Source organism: Falco naumanni, chromosome 4 (genome assembly GCF_017639655.2).
Source record: "Falco naumanni isolate bFalNau1 chromosome 4, bFalNau1.pat, whole genome shotgun sequence".
Classification (NCBI taxonomy): domain Eukaryota; kingdom Metazoa; phylum Chordata; class Aves; order Falconiformes; family Falconidae; genus Falco; species Falco naumanni.
The window spans coordinates 66,659,285-66,681,289 of NC_054057.1; the positions used below are offsets into that span (position 1 = coordinate 66,659,285).

The window sequence follows — 22,005 nt, forward strand, 5'->3', positions numbered from 1 at the left end:
GGGAGAAGCCTGTGAGTGTGCGCTCACGAGGGGTGGACGAAGAAAGGGGACCTGGGCCAGGTCCACAGCTACGGAGGATGGAAGGGGCACCTCGCCCCGGGAGAGCTCTTGTAGCAGAACTCCCTGTGTGCGTTGCAGAGGTTCAACGCACACATTTAGCAAGAAGCGTACAGAACAGCAGCAGAGGTCCCCAAGACAGACGCAGTTTGGAAGAGTCAGTGCTCTGCTAAAACCAGGCAGCGCCAAACCACGGAGTGCTGCAGGAAGGCGGGCAGTGAAGGAGCTGTGGCCTGGCCGCCTGCCTCCGGCCGGGCCTGGCCCCACTCGACACGCACGGCGCCGCAGGCCCCACCGGCAGCGGCGGGGGTGGCAGCGAGTACACCTGGCAGCACCGAACGCCCGGCCTGGCCCTGCGCGGCTGCCCCGGGCGAGGGTGGCTGGGTCACGCCGGGAACCGAGCCGGGTTCTGCAGGGATGGGGAACGGGCGCACGGCGGGCCCCGCGTTCGCCCCGACCTCGGAGGCGCGGCAGAGCCGCCCAGGCGCGGCCAGCCCGGGAAGGCGGCGGCGGGACTGGCTGCCGGCGGGGCAGGCCCCGCGCTCCGTCTCCATAGCACCCGCCTCCCCTTCGCCCTCCGCCCCCTACCCTTTGCCCTTTGCCCTCCACCGCCCCGCCGCCGTTCAGCCCCGCCCCTGCCGGTGACGGGCAGCTCCCGAGGCCTATCCCAGCGCCCCGCCGTCCGCCGGCGCGGGTGGGCGGGTTGGAAGCGCAAGAGAACCAACTGGAAGCGAAAGCCGCGCCGCCGGCTCCGCCCCCTCGTGGCGCCGCCGCAGCCAACCGGCGAGCGCGCGTGGGGGGGCGGGGCCGGCTCGGCGGCCAATGGGAGCTTACGTCGGTCGCCAGGGAGGTGCGAGGCCCGCAGGGGGCAGCGGCGGGAGCGCGGCGGGGCCGGCCGGGTGGGGGCGGGAGGTAAACAAAATGGCGGCGGCGTGTGCGCTGCGGCGGGGCTGGCGGCGGGGGTAAAGGGGCAGCGGGAGCCGGCGGGACTGCGGGGCGGCTGGAGCGGGCCCTTGGGCAGGGCTGCAGGGGCAGCGGCTGGCGGGGCTCCCCCTGAGGCGGGGGGGAGGGGAGGGGAGCGCGGCGCCGGGCCGCGGCCCGGTTCCCGAGCCCGGCGGTGGGGAGGGGGGACGAGGCTGCCCGCCCCCCTCCCCCGACTCGACAGCGGGGTGCGGAGGCCCGGGGAGGAGGGAGCGGCCGGAGCTGCCCGTGGGGCCCGGCCCGCGGGGGAAGGCCCGGCCCGGGCGGGCTCCCCCGGCCCGCTGCGGGAGCGGGGAGCTCGGCTGCGGCTGGGGAGGAGCCGGAGGTCACCTCCGCCCCGGGGATCCCTTCTCCTACCTCTGTCGCTAATCTGGTTGCACTTAAAGTGTTTTCTCCCTTTTCCGCTCCCTTCCTGCCTTCCCCAGCGGTGGCTGCCGTGTCACTCATTTCCCTGCCTGCCCCGACTGACACCTGTGGCAGGGGTGTGAAGGAGGGGGGCAGAGCCCGGGCCAGGCCGGCATCTCCTCGTTGACCTTCCCGTGTTGGAAAGGGAATGGGGTGTTCTGGGTGCTGGGCAGAGAGAATTGCTTCCTCCTGCTTGTTTCCGTTCTAAGGTGGGTCGGTAAAGCTGTAGTGGGTTTTGCGTTGTCTGACACCGGCTGACACCTGGACCAGTGGTGGTGACACATCATGTGCCACGCGGAATCCAGGTGGTTGAAGGATGCCCCTGGGAGATCTTGATAGGCACCGAAGGCCTCAAACTTTTGTAGGCGTGAAAAGCGAAGACGTTAGAATTGTTTCTGAAAACTCCTTCAAAGAAACTTGTTTTCAGCTTCCAAACGGCTGAAAGAAAACCCTCATCTGTGCTCATAGCTGGATGGTGAGGACAGCAGGGCAGAAACGTTTACCCTGCCATCCACTTTGGAGTTGGTGGCTATGATCTACTAGGAATGGAAAGTCACGAAAGAGACTCGGTAATTGTCTGTTTTTATGTGGTGGCCTAAAATCCCAGAGGATGACCTAGCACTTAAGAATCAAACTGGGCCAAACTAAAGGCCAAGTTGACTTGAAAGAACCCTAGCAGTGGGACCAGGTCAGAAGCAAAGCAAGTCCCAAACTGAGTGTATCTTGTCAAAGATATATGTTCTTTTTAAAAGACATTGTGTTACTGGAGCCAGGCCTGGATCTTTTAGCATCCAGTTGAGCTGGAAGCAACTCATAGGTTTGTTTTGTTTTTGGGTTTTTGTTTGTTTGTTTTTTTATTCATGTTTGTACAATCTTCTGGATTTTTTTTTTTAAGAAGGAGTAAAAGGGAGTGTTGGAAACTAACAAACAGGATTAAAACCCTGAGCGCATAAGGAAAACAGGTTAAGGAACTTAATCCAGGATGGATATGCAGGAGCCACAGCAGCTGGGTATGTTTGCAGAGAGTGAGCTGATGTCTGTGGGGATGGACACTTTTATCCATCGCATTGACTCTACGGAGGTCATCTACCAGCCCCGGCGGAAAAGGGCCAAGCTCATTGGCAAATACCTGATGGGAGACTTACTTGGAGAAGGGTCTTATGGCAAAGTCAAGGAGATGTTGGACTCTGAAACCCTCTGTAGAAGAGCTGTGAAAATTCTGAAGAAGAAGAAGCTACGCAGAATTCCCAATGGGGAGGCAAATGTGAAAAAGTGAGTAAATATTTCCAGTAGCTGGGAGCTGAGGGATTAAACTTGGTTGGTTTTTTCCAGCTGAAGTTCTGTACCGCTTTAACTAACAACATGGCTTTCTGCTGTGGAAGTGCTTCCTAAACTGTAGGTACTTGGGAATGTCTTTGCCATTGAACTGCAGCCAGTGCTCTTGTTGAGTTTGAGAACAGGGAAGAGAGCTAGTTCTTGAGAGCCAGGGAGGCAAGTCCGTCTGCCTGAACAGACAGACTGTAACGCACCGCTTTTTTAAATAGTATTGCTTAAAGAATAAAATAGGATTTCTTAAAGTAATTCCTTTTTAAGATTTCACCTTGAAGAGGTAAACTGGTGCCGTTGGCGAGGGAAGGTGAGAGGTGGTGTACCCGAGTTTAGAAATGTGCTTTGCGTCGTTCCAGCCTGCGTTACTTGGGTACCCATCGAGGCGATGCGGCTCCTCGACTTTCTGGGATGGCAACTACTGCTCCCGCCTGTGTAGTAGGTGCCTGGGCCATGATCCAGTGGGCACCCAATGGGTGTAAGAAGTCTTGGTGGTGGTTTTTTGTTTACTTCGTTTCATTTCTGACTGATGAGTTTGGGAAGTAATTCAAGGCTCTTTTTCAGTTGATTTCTGCAGCTGTAAAACGGGGACAAGGGTTGTCAACCTTTTCAATTTCAGTGACCGAAGATACAGGCTTGGAAGCTTTTGAAGTGCCAGTTACATGCCGATTAGTCAGGGCAGAAGTAACTAATTAAAGTTAAGTGTGGGAGAAGCTTGGTGTTACGCTTCATCTGTTGGGCTGGGTGTATGAAACTTTCCCTTTTCTTGGGGCTGTGCTCTGCTTGCAGGGACCTCGCAGCCAGCTGTGTTTTCTGCAGCAAGCTGTCTGTCACAGCCCTGCGAGATAGTTGTTTATCTGCTGCGGAGGGGAGCCGTGTGCAGCCAAAACAAACTACTTACAAGAGTTTATCTCATAGTGGGAGGGGAAAACTTGTGAGATGTTTAGAAGGTGTTTGTATTGGGTTTTTAGCTGTGGCGTGCTGAGTGTGGAGCCCTGACCTAGCAGAGTCCTGTTCTGTTTCTCAGTTTGGTTTGAGTTTCCGAGCTCAGCTGTGAGATATTTCACATCCTGTACCAGGACTTCTGGCAGTGAGTTGTTTAAGTTTGCCTTCTAACCTTCATTGACAGACTTGGCTAAGGACTAGTCACGAATGCTAATGCTGGGACCTCCCTTTCTTCCTTTGCTGGCTTAAGTTCAGAATCAGAGTAAACTGTTGGTTAATATGTAATAAAATCTTTCTTGTTTTTCTGGTAAAGGCCTGAGTGCCCCTTTACAGCTATGCCCCCTCCTTCAGTTACATCAAGAGCTGCTGCAGAAGAAGGGGGAGGTTGTTTCCTCCTTAGTGAAACTTTTAAATTTAAATTTTTCTCCCCTGTAGTGAAAAAGGACTTATGAAATACCAGGGGAGCTTCTTGACACCAGAACTATGGTAATGGTCCTGTGTCCTGGAGTGAACTCTAAAGTTTTATTCATGCACTGAGCCAGTCTGTGAACATCTTGTTTGGTTTCATTAAGGTTAGTTATTAAAGCAGGCTGGCCAACCACCACTCTGTTTTGCTGTGGATGTTTTTCTGGCTCAGCTGTACCTGCTTCAAAACACCAAAGCAGATTTTGTGTGTTGTCTTGTAACAAGGGTTTACTTTCATTCAGTTCCTGTTTTTGTCCCCTTGTTCTTCTCTCTTTGTCCACATATTCATTTTCTTTACCTGCTTCTTCAGTGGTGAATTTTTTTTAAAGGCAAAATGTCTCTCTGTTTTTTTTGTGTGTGGTTCCCTAGTACCATTGCACTCTAACCTTACCAAACCCTTCAGTGCTACTACAACAGGCAGGGCAAGCCCTCTCCACTCTGAATAAACCTGTTGTGGTGAGATACGCCATCAAACCTGTATGGTTTGCCTGGTCAGTATGGAGGGAGGGGGAAACTAAACTGTTGCTGTATTTCCATGTAGTGCTGGAAATACTCTAACATTATTTTTAACATTATTTTTGTAATGTCCTGTTCCTTGGCCAGACTCCCATTGAAATTTCACTTTCTACAACTGTGTTTGAGCAGCTTTGCTGTGGTTTATACCCAATAAACTACTTGCATGTAACAGAACAGCAGGAAATCAGATTGTGGACTGAATCACACCATTAGGTTCTACTTGCTGTCTTGAAAGCTGATATAAGTAAATATGCAATTCCTGTGTTACACTGAGGCCTGCTTCCAGTCCCACTTGTGTCCTTATCTGTACAAGGATGTCTGCAGCTCAGTACATGTGAGAGATGAGTGTGATTAATTGTCTAATCTTTGTAAACATCCAGACTTCAGTTGGTGCCCTTTGAGATTAAAAATCTCTTAATCTGCCACCAGAACTAGAGCACTGCTTGGTGCTCTCAGTGGCATGTGCAAGCAGAAGGCTCTTCCAAAGCATTTGCATTCATGGTAAATTGGTCAGGAGCAAGAGTCTTCTGAATCCCTAATGAATTGTTTTCGGTGCTGTAGAATCACTAATGTTTTAACTATTAATCTGATCTGTGGGGGTTAATTTCTTCATACAGTGCTGCAAGTATGGCAGAAGTGCGCTGGCAGAGGGTCTGAGCAATTGGGGCATGCATTCAGGCTTGGGTTGAAGTGCTTATCTCTTGGAAGTGACTACTTACTATTTCGGTCTCAAAATACCTTGTTGTATGTACAGTTTTCTCCTAAATGCAAAGACAGTGTCTGTTCCTGCTGGTGATCTCCAGCATTTCTTAACCATACAGGGAAAAGCTACGTATGTGACTTAGGTTTGTTTGACAGAGATGTAATTGAATTATTACAATGGGTTTGTGCCTCTGCCGTTATCACAGGATGCCTCAGTATTGCTGCTGCTGTGGTGAAGATGAAACTTGCATTGATAGTGTAGTGTGTCATCAAAGAAATTCCCTAGAAAACAGTTCCTAGACTGTTGGCCCTTGAGTAATTACATGAGCAAGTAATACACAGGGAGTAATGACAAGGGAGAGCACGGTAACGATGAGCTGCGGAGAACTGTGCAGGTGTGCGCTGGGGACGCTGGATACGTGGGGCTGTAGTGACAACTCGGGGGGCTCTGACTGTTAGTACCATCTCTGTGTTAATTCCTTCCTAACATTCGAGTCTGCAGCCTCCTCCTGCGTGTGCAGGCAGGTTGCCCCGGCCCTGTGTCTTGGTGCAGTAACAGAGTTCTTGAGACCTAGAAATTAAGCCTGAAATATCTTTGAGACTTAAATAAAATTGAATGATTCTTCTCTACCCTAAAATATTCCAGTTCTGCCCCCTGAAAATGAGCCCTTGAGGTATCTGTGAGTTCTGGTGAGGACATTGAGGGTTTAAACTCCTAAGACACATGTTTTGCCTAAATCAATATAGGGAATTTTCACTTCTTTTCAGTTATTTTAGAGAAATTTTGGGGTGGCTTAGTCAACCGGACAGTACTATGGCTAATTACTGCTTCCAGTTAATAGAAAAAAATGAGTTTAGTAGGATTGCCAAAAAGATGAAAGAAAATTTGGAAGACTATTTGTCTCTAGCAGCACAAGTTTAATAAAACTGTGTGCTAATAGCCTCACATTTTAATTAAGTGTTTGGGACTTTCTGTGCGTATCCCAAGTGTTTTGTACTGTACTTACCACACTCAGTGATTACTTTGATTTGACTATATGCTCATTAGAATTCCTCAGAGGTTTCAAATGTGTAGTAGGTCTGCACTTGGACAGTTTGCTCCTTGGGTCTGACTCAAGAGTCTTGCACCTCAAAACATGGACAGTTCTGCTGAAGGGAAGGACTTGTTGCAAGCGGCAGAGGCGTGGAGATGGGCTAATGCTGACTCATACGATTTCCTGTCCCTCCTAACAAGAAAGGTCTGTATGTAACTGGGTGGCTCTGTCACTTTCTTTGCTAAACTGGATATTCACTCAGATTCAGTGGCAAAACGTTAGAAACTAATCTGTAGCAGAGCACGGGTCGCTGTGCAGTGGTGGCTGTAGGGCTTGTAATGTCAGAGATCCCTGCTGGGAGTGGGATGTGGATGGAGGCCTGGAACTAGTAAAGAGGAAAAAATATCACCGTGATCCTCCCCTCCCTTAGCAGCCCCTTGGGCTCACAGACACTGCTCTGGAGTAGGTGCCTGGCTGTTGCTGTCGGCTTCTGCGAGGCGAGAGCTGGCAGGGTTCAGATCGCCGTGTTGGGTGGCGGAGGGTGCGCTCTGATTTGTGTCTGCAGCACTTCACCTCTCGTGGGCTGCTTCTGGCTGCACGTAAAGAAAGGAGCGTGGTGACCACAGGGGATGTTTCTGTATCTTGACATCTCTGACATTGCCTCCTCCAGGGAGGGAGGGGCAGTGGGGACATGTTGCAGTTCTCACAATGTCATTTTGGGTTAATGGAGAAAAGCTGTTAGGATACTGAAACCTGAAAGATGTAGATCAGCGCTGGGTTCATCAACACATAACGATGTCAACCCCTCCCCATATCAGGTGGACCTTCAGATGTGTAAAGCTTAACTTGAAGAAGGAAATAGTGAAGTGCTCTGCTCGGTCTCTTATCTGAACTGTGTTTGTGCTTGTGAGAGCAAACTTCTCACATGGTGCAGCTTCTCACATGGATGAAAATGACAAGTTGCATCCTTGTGAGTGGGGGGCTGGGTTTTTAGGTGAAATAAACAGGAAAAAGCTGTTCACAAGCTACATTTTAAATAAGTTAATCTTTGTGGCATATTGGGGATACTAATGTGTAATTAAAACTTGCTTTGGCTATACAGGATTACAAAATCAATCTAAATAAATACCTAATGTAGTTGTTCATTGTGTAAGGACCAGATGAATGATTCTTGAGTCCCTTGTAGCAATTAGCAAGAATGGCATTAGTGGCTTTATGGTACGTGCCAGAACTGGCATATGGAGCTGTTCTCTGTGCACGTCTCCCAGCCCTTCGCTGTGGCACCAGTGCTGCAGTGGAGCTATGCCAGTTCCTTGTGCCTGGCTCCTCAGTGCTGTTCGTAGAGAGTCTGAGATGGCCCACGGTTGTGCGCAGAGGAGTAAAGGGGTGGCTGAGGGTGAGCTTCTCCCAGGCTGAAGATGTCACTGCAGACCTGCTACAAACCCGCGTTTCTGACATGTGATCCAACCTGGTGGGTAACATGGAGAAGATTCACTGTCAATTGTCTCCAATAAAACCCCAAAAGCTTGGACCTGAGGAGGAACCTCGGGAACCCAAGGAAGGGAATGAATCTTTTGGCTGTATTGCTCGGTTTTCTTTAAGCAAAAATGGCTTTGGTGAAACTGAGGTTTGAAACAAGCTGTAGAAGGAATGCTAAATCTTAAGGTGAAGATGTGATTTTACTAGAATGGCCCAGGAAAGAATGTCTTTCCAGGCTGTCCTTCCAAAATTGTATAGCACGTGGTACAGGTAGGCAGTTTTGCTATATACAGTTCTGAGCACCACCCCCCCCCTGTTATTTGCCAGAGCAAGGTATGTTGCTGGGGATTAATCTTAATCTGTCAGGATGATCTTAATGAGTCTGACAAAACCACATGGAAACCTTGAAGTTAGAAGATCTTTTTTCTTCTTCCTCTGAGACGGTTATAGTTTGAAGCGGGCCCTGTACTCTGCCAGCTTGTCTTGTCACACGCTTGAAATCTTTCTAGTTTAGAAAACTAGGAGCAGGATTCATAATGGAGACAACTCTAGCCAGGTAATAGTGGTGTTAAGTAGGGTGGGTATGGAAGTGACTACCCCATAGCAGAAAGCACAGCCTGCCCCTTTGCTGGGCTTCTCCTCTGTGTTTGGGAAGAGGTCTGATCTCAAAAGCAACTGTTGTGATTTAAATTTCATGTTAAATTTCATGGTAGCAAAAGGAGGCAAAGTTGCAGCAGCAGCTGGAAAAGGTATGCTTAAAATCTGAACCAGATTCGCTAGGCTAGTGTGGGAAAGGCAGGAAGCCACCTTGCCTGGGTTGAGGGGAAAGGCAGCAAAACCACAGGCATGCAAATCCTCCTTTCCCTGCACTGTCAATTAAAATGCTGTTGTGCAGGCAAATTGCAAAGAAAGCAGTATGGGCTGGGGTGGGGGTTTTGTTGTTCGTTTTGAAAAAAGTCAATTTAGGCACCTTCTGATGAGATGAGCACCTATGTTCGCTCGGTGAAGTTTGAAAACCAAAATGGAATTGGAGGTGACTGTGGTCTGGCTGTGTCTGTTCCTCAGTCATTCTAGAATGCAAGAGTAGCTAAAAATAGAAATAATCTTTCCTCTTGGAAATGGGCTGCTTGGCCTCTGCCCCAGAGGTGGGTGCACTTCACTGGCATTTTAGATTGGTTGACAAAGTCCTCCGGGGGGGGGGGGGAATCATTACAGAAATATGAAATATTTATTAGTTAAAGGTGGAAGGAATTAGCGTTTGTGCTTTCAAGCCGTATTACAGGGAATGAGCTGTTGGGATCAGGATTTTAAATGCGTTCCTAATATTGGAAGCTTTCTTTGCCTTCACAGCAAAGTAGTCTTATGTAAATAAGTATGTGTTCACTCCCTCTCTTCCTGGCTTGGTCTGAGCTCGCAGCCCGTCTCCCTTCATTATGCAGAAACTTCTTAGACCAACACTTACGCTGGCTGCAGTTTCTATGCTAATTTAATCCACTTCAGCCTTTTGGTCATTACTATAATTAGAGTGGCTGCATCACTTTGCAAATCTGTCTGCCATTTAAACTAAACACTCTTCTGAGCTTTGCCTTGTTATCCTAGGTTTTTGTTTAGCTATCATTAAAAAAAAAATATCTTTTTAAGGCCGTTTAGGCCAGGCATTCTTCCTTTATCATAAACTTTGGTAGTGAAATGATTAATACCACTGCTCAGGGATCCTTAGAAGATCTTTAAGGAACCAGTAGCTGCTCCTTCAAAAAGCCTGTAAGATGCAAGATCTTTTTTAATCAGATGTGATGTGTCAACAAGCCTTTGTACTGGCCACAGCTTGTTATTAGAGGCTGGCTAATTGTGCAGGCAAGGGGTGATGGCTTTCTGAGCTTGGTGTGTCATGTGTTTGGGCAGAGGCTCTTGCTTCCGAAGCTGTGCTCTGAATTCCTGGTAATACTGCTTTCAAAAGTCCTACCTATTGAAATGTAACCATGTTTCTTAAAGCAACTTACTGAACGGCCAGAGAGAGAAGCTGGATAGAGGAGTTTTTATGCAGTTTAGCCCAAGCCCAGGACTGAACAGCAGAACAAAGAGCAGTATCTGTACTTCCAGACACTGACAGAACCACTCTGACCTGACTGTCCTGATCCTCCTGTTTCTCTTCACAGTTGGCATCTAGTGGGATTTTGCTGGCTGAGTTTAATGCAAAAGGTACTAGAATGTGGTTTGGGGCACAGTACAAAATCCCAAGAGACAGAGATGAAACCAGTTGATACAAGATGACATACAAGGGTCCATTTTCATAGCCAAGAGAATATGTCTCCTCGCTCAGTTTTACGTTCTTTACTCTCTGCTAACAGAGGATTCAATTCAGATCTAATCTGTTCAGTCAAGTTAGGGCTAAAGTTTGGAAGAAACGGACTTATTAGCTGGAACTTCTGTTTTTGACTCATTCTTCAGGCTAGTGTTGTAATTCTTAGGTTGGTTGCTTCACTTCTGAATTCTCCTGCAAGTTTCAGCTTTATTAAAGGGTTCTGTGAAACTGCCTCAGTAGTTTCCTACTGCATATGAGTAACTTGTTGGATTTTCAGGGTGATTTCTGTGCTAACTCTACTGAAAATACACTTAAACTGATCACACAAATGGGTTAATGGACTGTCTGGCTCAGGGGTCTTTGGCTTGCCACCACAACACCAAACAGCTTGTATGCTGTATCTGGTGGTACTCGGGGGCAAGCAGCCTGTAGCTGTTGAACTGTGCATGACTTCCAAGCGGTTCCAAGTGTGGTTCATGCGGTGGGGAGTAGGTGGGAGATCACTGAGTAGCCTGCATCAGGAGCTGGAGGTGTGCTGAGGCAGAGCGTGGAGTTGCTGGGAGCCAGCCAAGGCCAGCTCTGCAGGAGCTGGTGGGACTGCTGGGAGGCTGTTGTCATCTGCCACTCATGAATCATATGGTGGGTTGGGTTGGATGGGACCTTAAAGACCATTCTAGCTCTGGCCTCTCTGCTATGGACAGGGACACCTTCCACTAGCCCAGGTTGCTCCAAACCCTATCAAACCCAGCCTGAACACTTCCAGGGATGGGTCATCCACAGCTTCCCTGGGCAACCTGTTCCACTGCATCACCACCCTCATAGTGAAGAATTTCTTCCTAATGCTAATCTAAATCTACCTTATTTCAGTTTAAAGCCGTTCCCACTTGTCATATCACTCCATGCCCTTGTAAAAAGTCCCTCTCCAGTTTTCTTGTCGGCCCCTTTAGGTACTGGAAGGTCTCCCCAAACGCTTCTCTTCTCCAGGCTGAACAACAACTCTGGAGTTCTTCCATCCCTCAACTCCAACATCCATCACGCTTGTCTCCTGGCCACGGGAAGCTTTTGGTGCATGACTTTTTGGGTCAGGAATGTTGGAGATTCGCTGCCCCTTTGGCAGCCTTGGCACGTTGGCTGTTTTCCCTGTTTATAACCTCTCCTTGTTTTTCTGTACTTTATATGTTCTGTAGGAAATCATATTCTACTGAACAGTGCCTCTTCACACATTTCATGTGGTATAGTAAAATAGTTGCATTTGGTCATGTCTCTAGTAGATTAGCCAGTTTCTGATGTTTTTATATTTGTTTAAATAACTGATATCTCTTCACAGCTATCAGAAATAACTGATAGGTATAGAAACATTTTTATTTTTTTTTGCGAGTACTAATACTCAAGTTGCTTCCCAGTTAAATAATTGTTTAAAAATTGTGCTGAAATGTGCTATATACTGCGTTAGCTGCTCTGCCACATTTGGCACCGGGCACTGCCTGCCTGTGACAGCAGGAGCACACCTAACTGCACGATGCTGTATCGCACTGACATCTGTGGGGGTTGTTCCTGCTCACGATGCTGATTTAAAAACATACCCTGAAATGTGAAGACTGGAAGCCCGAGCAAATTTACTTCTGCTCTTGTAACTACAGATGACGCTTACATATAACGAAGCATGAAGTGCAAACATGAAAGGTTTGTCTTGGAAGTGACTGGCCTAGATATTACGGTAAACACCAATGTAGCACATCTCTAGGGCTTTAACTGAAGAGAGTGACAGTGAGCTAAGCTCCTAACAGTCCAGCATCATTTGAAAAGCTTCAGTTGGAGGGAAACTGATAAAGCCACACGTTTGGCACGCGGAGCAACTTGGGGTAGGCTTTGACTTGCCTGAGCAGTTGATGGGGCAGTGATTCGGTTCCGCTGACACCTTGCCTGTAGTCACCACTAGCTTGATCGGGGAATAGTGAGGCACTTGCCCAGGCCATAGGGAAAAGAGTGAGCTGGAGAGGGGACTGCCGGGGACACTGTAACCCCCTCCTTATGGCTGGCAGGAGGAGGAGGAGGAGATGGCTTGGCTTGCTGCACCAGGCCCTTGCGAGTCCAGTGCTGGTGCTGCTTGTAGAGGCAGGGGGTTTGGAGAGTGTGTCCTTGGGTTGCTTTCTCTTTCTGTGCAGCCTGGTGTCCGAGGGTCTGGTGGGATCCCACCGGGAGCCGTTTTCTGTGTGTCAGCTCAGCATGACGTACCTCTGCCGATCAAGCTTGCTGTTCTCTTGCTCCTGCCTGCTTTGAATGGGGCTGTTTGGCTGTCAGCGTCCCACTGTTGATCAGTCAAATATTAAAGGGGAGCACTGCACAAATTTTACAGATAAAACCAGAATAAAGCTTACATGGGAGTGCAGAATAAAACTTTACATTAGCAGAAGTACCACAGCCTGTGTTGACTGGCACCAAAGCATTGGCACAGGGCGTTTTTATCACCAGGTTCATGTCCAGCACAAAGGCACATTGATCCTTGAGGATAGTTCTCCTGCTGTTGTTTATCAGTGGACTAAAACTCCTGTCTAGAGAAAAATTGACTGCCTGCGTAATGTTAACTGAAAGGGTACTTGTTTATAGTCCTAGTTAGTGACCAGTAAGTATTTTCATGGTCTAACCTTGGACTAATGAATTTAGGAATACACAAGACCTTCTGTCAAACAGCATGCATAGGTAGCCTTAGGTGAAGCAGCTGGGATTAATATGGTTTGAAATGTCTTTAAAATCCCTGTGATTTAGAAAACATTAATTTTATCCTAGTAAGCAGGTAAGCTTTTTAAACGTAACTTTTTTTCTTTTTCTCTTCCTGCAGGGAAATTCAGCTCCTGCGACGATTACGGCACAAAAATGTTATCCAGTTGGTAGATGTATTATACAATGAAGAGAAGCAGAAAATATATCCTTTTTTTTTCCACACAGTTGTTAATAAGGTTTGAATTCGCATTGTTCTCCACGATAGTGCTGAATTGTTACAGTTCTGCTTTTTTTTAAGACCCTTTTGAATGTTTCTTAAGCTTAAAATGTCTTTCTCTGGTATTAAATATACCGCGTGTCTGGAGTGTTTTCCACACAAGTACATTTTCTTAAGTTTTCCAGCTTCCCAGCTGAGCAATGTGATATTGTCCCCAGGTTACAGATGCAGGGCTAGAGTAGGGAACAGCTGACCCTGAAATACTGTGTTTTGTTGTGTGACCTTCAGCAACTCAGAGATGAAAAAAGAACTGTGGATCTGGCATTTCTAACCTCCCGTCCTAGCTGTGGCATGTTAGTGCTTTTTTTTCCCCTGAAGATGGGCCTTTTATCATCTCAGCTATGTGAAATCAATTTTTGTAATGCTTTTTTCTTTAAGTCCTTGGCAGTGGTGTAGATGTAGGGGTTTTTTCTTTCCCTCAAAAGAAGAAAAAAAAAAATTACTTGTCGTCTGGCATCTGGATGCCTGCAACTCTCCCCTTTTGGAGGGTCTGTACTGCTGCAGTGCTGCCTTCTCTGTGGGCAGTTGGTATGCTTTGCTGCTGGTTATCCTTAACAAGATAGGATGAACTCCCAAGCCTCCCCTGGTTGTTGTTTGTGTGAAGGTCCCTTGTGATGGTGTTTTAAGTGACCTAAATCTTGTAACAGTCATGAGCGATTCAAAGCATATTGTTCCTGAGAGACCTACAGCCCAGCTTTTTGAGACGAAACTGTTCATTTCTTGAATCAAAGCTGTGGCTTGTGATCTTGGTGCACCTTTCAGACTTGAACATGTTATTCCGGTGCACTGCATCACCCAAGCACACATGGACACTAACCAACGTAGTTACGTGCCATAACTTGCGAGTGGGTGGCTGGATTTCTAAGGAGTCTGCCGCAGTTGGAGTGCACTTTGATTTCAATCAGTTTTTAAGTTTATTGAGCTGATTGCTGTAGTAAGTTGTAATTGTAAATGGTTGCTTTTATTTTTGACAGTGTTTTCTGAATACTGTCTTCCAATTACAGTACTTCAGAAAATGGATAATTTAATTGTATGCCTTAAGTAGTGCTCTGCCACCAAATCATTAGTATAGAAAAAAAAAAAAAGCATGACAACTTTTGGTTGTGTTTTGTAGCCTGAACAGACCGAAGAGACTGCAATTCAATTACTGTCTATAGAAAGATACCATTTAATTAATAAGAAGCTGGGCTGCTAAAGCAGAAGGATGGGGAAAAAGAGCCCGAGAGAGACCTCATGTGTTGGTAACAGGTGATGACAACCCAAAATGGTCCTTCAGAAATGTGACCTCTCTAAGCCGGGAAGCATGGTCCTTGCTTTATTTCCTGAACAGCAGCGTTTGAAAAAGAACAAACTGTTTTCCAGTACTTTCCCCTTGCAAGTGTAGGTTGACTTGACTGTTTTTTATCTTTTATCTGCTTCTACGCTCTTTGAAAGCTTGTTTCTAATCGGTGCTTATTCTGTGCACGTGAGCAGCATTAGCACTGGGGCTGTGAGCGGGAATTCATCCATGATCATGTTCTCGTTTAACTTTTCTCCAGCTTCTCGTTGGCACTTGCAGTGCCTGTGTGGCACATCCAAGGATGTGGCGGTAACAAACACTTGTGCCGTGGCATGGTAAACAGGCTTGGGAACAGATCCAGATGAAAAGTAACTTTCTCTTTCAGGCTGGCTTCTCTGGAGGTCAGTTCCCTTACTAGTTTCACTGCGTCATCGTGCAAATGTCTGTATTAGTGCCTTGCATGGAGCAATGCAAGGTGAAGGTTGAATGGGGTATAAAGGAGGGATGTCGGTCTCCCCCTTACTAATAAGAAAATGTCCTCATTTCCAGAATGAGCATTGTGGCATTTGAAACTCGGCCTGTAGAAGAGGGAAGGGCTCTGTTCTCACCTGAGTTTTCTGTTGCTGATAGAAGTGAACTGCAGGCTTCAGCCATGTTTATACTTGGGAAGATAACTTACCTGCCTAGTCCAAAGCCTGCAATGATATTCTTTGGTAAAGGGAAAGCTGTGATGACTGGATTAAAAATATCAACTACATTTAGTATTTAATGGGCTGCTTTGATGACCTGCTGTGGCTGGGAATGCAGAGCTGCTGCTGAATGGAGAACTAATCCAGGCAGAAAATAAACCCAGTTCAATAAGCAGCATCCCAACTGACACCATCTCTGACAGCTTCTGTTACCAGTATGTGCAGTTGTGCGTGGGAGCAGAACCCTATTGATTAGAAGAATTGAGAGCCTCGGTCGTCTTGGGGCAGCTGTAATAGATCTGCCCCAGCCTGAAAGTTTGTACTCTAATCTGGCTGATGGACCAGAGATGGATCAGTTACAAAAGGAGGGGTGAAAAACAGTCTGGCAGCTAATGAAACCAAAATCAGGCTGTCCTTTGTAGATGAGAACAAGAGCTGGGTTTTGCTTCCCAGGAGCTACTCTACGTAATCTGCTGTTAGTATTACTCTCTTGAAGGTGGGAGAGTTGATGTCTTCCACATTACTGTAAGTATTTCGCAGATTTCTTCCAGAGTAAGAAACAGTAGGAATGAATTTTGGGAGCTCTTTCTTCTGTTCTTGCTTCTTCTGATCTACTGGGTGGCATCGTAAAATCTTACAGTATTTTAGCATCCCTCTGAAGAGCAGCTCACATAGGGAATGTAACGTGATTTTTAATGAGTTTGCACAGTGTTTTGAGTTCCTGGATAGAATGCGCTGCAAAAGGGGAACGCAGTCTTTAGCACAGATCCCACTTAAAGCACAGGTCATCTCTTTAGCCTCTCCTGCCTCAAGAGTTAAGATGGCATCCTGGGACATAAGCAACTTATTTTAGGCTTAGGTTAAGAAGGCATCTGCCAGGAATAATTAGAGTGACCAAAGAAATGCTTTGTGTTACTGGAGAACATGCATGGGCTTCCTGGCAATCAGTGCTTGTCTCAGCTCTTTATCTTGAAGGTGCACTCCCTTGGCGATGCCACCAGATGTCTCAGGGTCCGTCCTTGCTGGCCCTTCTGGGCTCACGTCTGCCTTAAAAGCTCAGGGAGGCGAGGAAAACAAAGGCAATTATTGCTTTAGGGGGTTGTGTCATTAAGGAGATGTAAACTAGAATAAGCTGCAAGGGAACAAATGCTAAAAAGTGCCACCAGTTCTTGGCATTCTGTTCTAATTTATTTTCATGCATGCGGTTTTGAAAAAGCTTCCCAGCTCTCTAGGGGTCCTTTCTCCTGCTACTGAAGTACTGCCATGGGGATGGGGGTAAGCAGTGGCTGTTAGTGCATACAGCCGTATCATTTTGAGAGAGGAAATGAAGAATAACAGAAACTTCGGGGAAGGTGATGGGAGCTCACTGTCATGTCATGTCAAGTGCAGAACAACTAAGGTGTTGGGAGAATACACTGCAGCTCTTCTGCCAGGGCTTTCTTAATTTTTTGTAGCCACTTTAGGCCATTACCCTATTTCTGTTCCACTTGTGAGATCTCTTAACTTAATTTCTGTGGAGTTTGCATCCCGCTTTGGGTCTGATCGTGGAGCTGCAGCTGGTCATTAAGCAGGAGAATTTTCCTGTGAGTTCTTTGCCACCTTCTGTTAGAGTTGGAGGAAGGCAGCTACCTTGGCAAGTGCCCCACAACTCAGGCTCTAGCTCTCCAGTGTCTGTAGACCAGTAACAGGTCTGTCTGTGCAGCAGCCGTCCAGTTGCACTGGAACAGGGCTGCAGTCCTCACACAGCGTTTGCCTGAGAAGTGTTTAACCTTGAAGTTTCCTTAACTCTGCCTTCACGTATATGGTGATGGAGTACTGTGTGTGTGGGATGCAGGAAATGCTGGACAGTGTCCCAGAAAAGAGGTTTCCAGTTTTTCAGGCTCACGGGTAAGTACAGCTTTGTTCCTTAGGCTGCGTTAGCCTCTCACCACTGTGCTGTCTTGAATTCAAGAGCACGTTCGACCGTGTTGCTTAGACTGCTGGCTACACTTTAGAGTAAACCAGGCTTTGTGTAATAACTGCATCTCTTACATCCATAGAACAAATGAAAAACTGATGAAGTGGGGGCAGGGATAGCACTTAGATTCTGGGAAGCGAAAACATCTTTGTATTGAATTTTCTGTTACTTTTTGGTTTACTTCATGAGATGCATGACCTGGCCCCTTTCCTACAGCTCTGCCATTCAGCGAAGATGGGTGCAGGGAAGGAATCTGTAAGGACTCTTGCCCTGCCTAAATGGAAGCAAACCATACAGTTCAGCGTCAGAAGAGAGACTAAAGGTCTTTGGATGGATTAAGGATTGACAATATATCCAGCATGATCTGTTAGCTTGTTTAGTTAGTAGACAGGATAAGCTGAAGCCCCTTTCACTCTGCAAGTAAAGTAACCTTAGAATTCTGGAAGTAGATGCAGGAAGATTGTCATGTGTATCAAATCAGTGTAGATTAGCAAATCTGTGGTAACTATACAATTTTATGGTCTTACTTTCCCATTTTGTTTAAAAAGATCTTTGAGATTGCAGATGGCTTAAGTGAAATACAGGCACATTAAGTCAAGTAGTATTTCTGGATATTACGAAATAAAAAACATGCATGCACCATTGTTGCCAGGCTGTCAGTGTGCAATGCTTGTTATGTTCTGGTAACGGCTTGCCAATAATCTCTGACCATAAGTGCAGTGAAACGCTCCTTTCTACTGGCTAAAGGAAACTTTTCCCACCCCCTGTTAGAGCAGACTGTGCCACTGAAAGAGCATCTTTTGCTGGCTTAACTTAGCCTAGACTACAGCAGGTGTCAGGATTAACTGTCAGGTCTGTGTCAGTGTGGTGCTCAGCCTTAGAAAATACACAGAGGTGTGAAGAGGGCTTTGGAGTGGAGGAGCCTGGAGTCTGAGGTGGTTAACACAGTGCTGCAGAGCTCCGACAGGTAACTTCTGACTTTGTCAGAAGATGAAATGCCGTTTCGTACAGACCACAGTTCAATTTCAGGTTCCTCATCAAATGTAAATGTATTTCTGACATGTTTCCAATAACAGCACTCTTTGCTTTATGTTTATCAGTAGTTCTTAGTCTATGGAAGTGCTTGGCTTTTTTTCCTCTTAACTCTTTCTTGCAGGTACTTTTGTCAGCTTATAGACGGCTTAGAATACTTGCACAGCCAAGGGATTGTCCACAAGGATATAAAACCGGGGAACCTCCTGCTAACAACCAATGGGACGCTAAAAATATCCGATTTAGGCGTAGCAGAGGTATGTGGGAAGTGTGACATTCCAGGTTTAGGTCACCTTTGTGGTGTTGATTGACTTATTGTGCTTTTATTCTGTTGAACTTGCAGAATGCTCTAGAGTGACTCTGAATATGTATTGCAACTGGCAAAACACTTTTGTTAACAGCAGCACAAAACTTCCATCCTGGAAGCGTGCAGAGGAAGGCCACAATCTCAGACAAACCCAAAAATGTGGTGAAATGGGGATAAGCTATATAACCTTATCCTTCTTACTATATGAAGGCTGTCTCAGCTAGGTAGGAGAGGTGCAAGAGGTGTAGTGGCATGTTCTCATGATACATAAGTAGATGTTCAGTGGCAGAGTTTTCCTGTTTTGGTTCCCAGGTGAAACTTTTCTAACAGTTACAATTTGCTTGCCTTGGAAGTTTGAAACTAATCTGTCTCTTCTACTGCAGGCATTGCATCCGTTTGCAGAGGATGACACGTGCAGAACGAGCCAAGGGTCGCCAGCATTCCAGCCACCAGAAATTGCCAATGGCCTTGACACCTTTTCAGGCTTTAAAGTAGACATCTGGTCCGCAGGGGTCACACTGTAAGTGCCCATCCAGCACTCAGGAATCGCAATAAAAAAAATTATAAGCCCCCAGATAGCTCAGTCTTGTGCATCTGCTGTCATCGCTGCTCTTCTGTATGTTTTGGGGAGGGGCAGGGAGGGTGTATGTCTGTTGGTCCCTCCTTCGGAGGAGTTTGTGTTCCCCGAAGTCCTTGTAATTCTGAAGAAAGCAATCTTTACTTTCAGTGAGCCAGCCATTTCTCAGCATCCGAGATGCACAGCTACTGCAATAATAGAGACCACAGATATCTCCAGTATTTATTTTTAAGTTTCTTCTATCCCAGCTTGTCAGGGAAATGTCTTGGTGGTTTTGACTCATGTGAATGAAGAGGCTGTGATGAAGGAAGGCTAAGTTTAAAGAGGCGTTCCAAATGCTGTCAAATATTCGTCTTTTAGTTTCCTCTTGGCTTCTCTTGGTTTACGTAGTCACATAAGAACTGAAGACCTGTTCTGTGAGCTTTATCTTATACAGCTTCTCCTTCTGCCTTTACAGATACAACATTACAACGGGTCTATACCCTTTTGAAGGGGATAATATCTATAAATTATTTGAAAACATCGGGAAAGGTGATTACACAATTCCAGAGGATTGTGGTCCTCCACTCTCAGACTTATTGAGAGGTGAGTCTCCCAACTGTCTCTAAAAGGGTAAAATTTATAGATGCCGCAAATGCTCAGCTTGCATAGTGCCGGGGAGAGCTTCATTCCAAGTATCCTGTGAAGATACAGGATCCTATTAGAAAGGGAGGTTGTGCTTATGAACCTCATAAGACTTTGAGAGATCTTTAAAACTGGTGTTTTCGTGAGATACCGTAAACCCTACGTGGCTTGCAGTCACTACTCTATAAAGAGTTGGTTCTTGCATTATGTTTCTTGTGTTCCAAGAAGCTTTTAAATCTAAAGGCAAAGCCCACAAGAAGTTAAATTTAAAATGGCATCACAGCACTGATGCAGGTTTTGTAAGTGAGAACACTCAAATTCCTTGTCTGAGCTTTCTGTGATGAGGAATAGTGAGTACTCGGGTTCTACTGTCCTTCCTCATCAGCCTCTGCTCTGAATTTCTGTGCTGCAGTCCTGGCTGTTGCCTCCTTCCCCCCAGATTTAGAGTTGCAAGGATACTGGAGCAAAGTGACTGCTGCCCACTCTCACAACAGGGCTGTGCTGGAAGCAGGAGTAGCGCTTTCTCGGTAGAAGCAGCTTGTGGGTTTTGTTTGTTTGGGGGGGTTTGTTCCTGTCACTTACAGCAATAGTTTGAGGTTTAGCGTTGAACAGTCTCTACTTTTGCAAGCTGAATGGTCAGGGCAGCAGTTATGCTGTGCGTAGCAGCCTGCTTGGTGATGCGCATTTGGCAGCAGATGGGATATGATTTGAAGACGTGGGAGATGCTGACCAGAGTTCATGCTGCTTTACTGGCAGTGGAACAGCCAGGTGTGGTAGTGGCCCCCAGCCCTCAGCTTGGGCTTGCTTCTCCTTCATTGTTTCCAGCTGTTTGTGAAAGATCAGACCTCAAATATGAAATGACGCTGCCTTGTTTCAAGTGTATTTTTCTGGGTTTTGTGCTACACGGGGTTAAGAAGTTAGTGTGGGTGAAGGGCTGTGGGTCACTGAGCAAACCAAGTCGGTTTGCCCTCCTCCCATTAGCAGGTTTGCTCATACTATGTGTGTTGTTGCTAAACCGAGGGGTTGTGTACTGTGCCGTGTCCTCTGTGTGGTCACGGTGCTGTTGCAGTTTGTGGCTAGCCAAAAGGTTCACGACTCCGAAGCGGTTTATGGCTGCACTTCATGCTAGAAACGGCAGCAGTTTTGCCTCGGCAGGAAGGGCTGCGCTGCCCGTGGGCTCCTGGCCTTTCCGTGGATGGTCACAAGGAGCTGCAGCTCCAGCCTGGCCCCACTTTCTCGCCCCATCGGGTCACACCGCAGCCTGGTGCGGTGCTGGCGATGCCGGTGTCCTCACACGGTGCCAGCTGCCTGCCCGGTGCAGTGCCGGGGACACAAGCATCTTCACGCAGTGCTGGCTGTGTGCCCAGTGTGGCGTTGGCGACTTGAGCATCCTCGCCGTGGAGCCAGAGGCGGGCATCCTCGCTCGGTGCCGGCTGCGTGCCGGGCGGCGGCAGGTGGTGCTGTCTGTCCGAGCTGTGCCTGCTGCTGCCTCCGGCAGGGCTCCCCGCAGCCCCCCGCTGCCGAGGAGGTGGCAGACCCCCTGCAGTCCTACTCATAGGAGACTATTTTAGTTTATCTGGCACCACGCCGGTAAGTTATTTCCATGTGTTTCAGAAAGCATTAACTAGCGTTAACAGCTTTCGGAAAGCATTACATAAGGCATAGCTTCAAATTGCACTCAGCGCAGCTGGTATCTTGGCCGTTCTGCTGAGACTAATGTGGCTACTGCTCACAGCCCAGCACTTTGACTGATGTGTGTTTCATGTTGGATCTGCCTGCCCTAGGGAACGATGTCCTGATCTACGTGTGGTGTTTGATTTGCGAATGCTGACTCAAAACATAGCCCTTTTTATGAGCTTGGGAATTGCCCAAATGGAGTAAATCCAGTAGTCCGTCTAGACTGGCAGCCAGTCTTCTAAAGCATCCAGCAGAAATCATTTGAGGTTTGTGATAAGCCTCTCAGCTGCACTTAGTGTTGTCCCCCAGGGAAAATGAGTGTGGCAGTTGTTTCTCTTTTCTTGTCCTGAGGATATTGGTAGCTTAAAATCTTATGCTTCATTATCAGAATAACTCCCATTTTAAGTTCTCTTTCCATCCCTTGTATGAGACCTGGAGTCAGAATTTCTTTCTTTTCTTTCTGCCTCATTTTAAACAGAGGAGCCCTCGCACCTGATGCCCTTTGTCCATCTCTTACAGCCTCAGTTGCCTCGTTCATCCTAGCAGCTGTCTGTCTTCATCCCTTCTGTGTTTGAATACTACAGAGATGCAAGTCGAGTGTGTTGCAGAGGAGCTTGCCTGGGAGGAGATATCTGTGTGTCTCTTACCAATTT

General features: G+C 47.1%; 1 protein-coding gene across 2 annotated transcripts in view; it reads left to right on the top strand.

The window, feature by feature from the left end:
• Positions 1-1,113: 1,113 nt before the first annotated feature.
• STK11 (serine/threonine kinase 11) overlaps positions 1,114-22,005 on the top strand; it is a 48,868-nt gene continuing 27,976 nt past the window's right edge. The window contains exons 1-6 of one of the 2 annotated variants that reach the window (XM_040590547.1): positions 1,114-2,715; positions 13,052-13,135; positions 16,976-17,065; positions 18,292-18,424; positions 18,858-18,994; positions 19,509-19,636. In XM_040590547.1, the coding sequence (XP_040446481.1) occupies positions 2,426-2,715; positions 13,052-13,135; positions 16,976-17,065; positions 18,292-18,424; positions 18,858-18,994; positions 19,509-19,636 (862 nt within the window). In that variant the 5' untranslated portion in view covers positions 1,114-2,425. The remainder of the gene's footprint in view (positions 2,716-13,051; positions 13,136-16,975; positions 17,066-18,291; positions 18,425-18,857; positions 18,995-19,508; positions 19,637-22,005) is intronic. The other variant, XM_040590546.1, reaches the window with a different exon arrangement.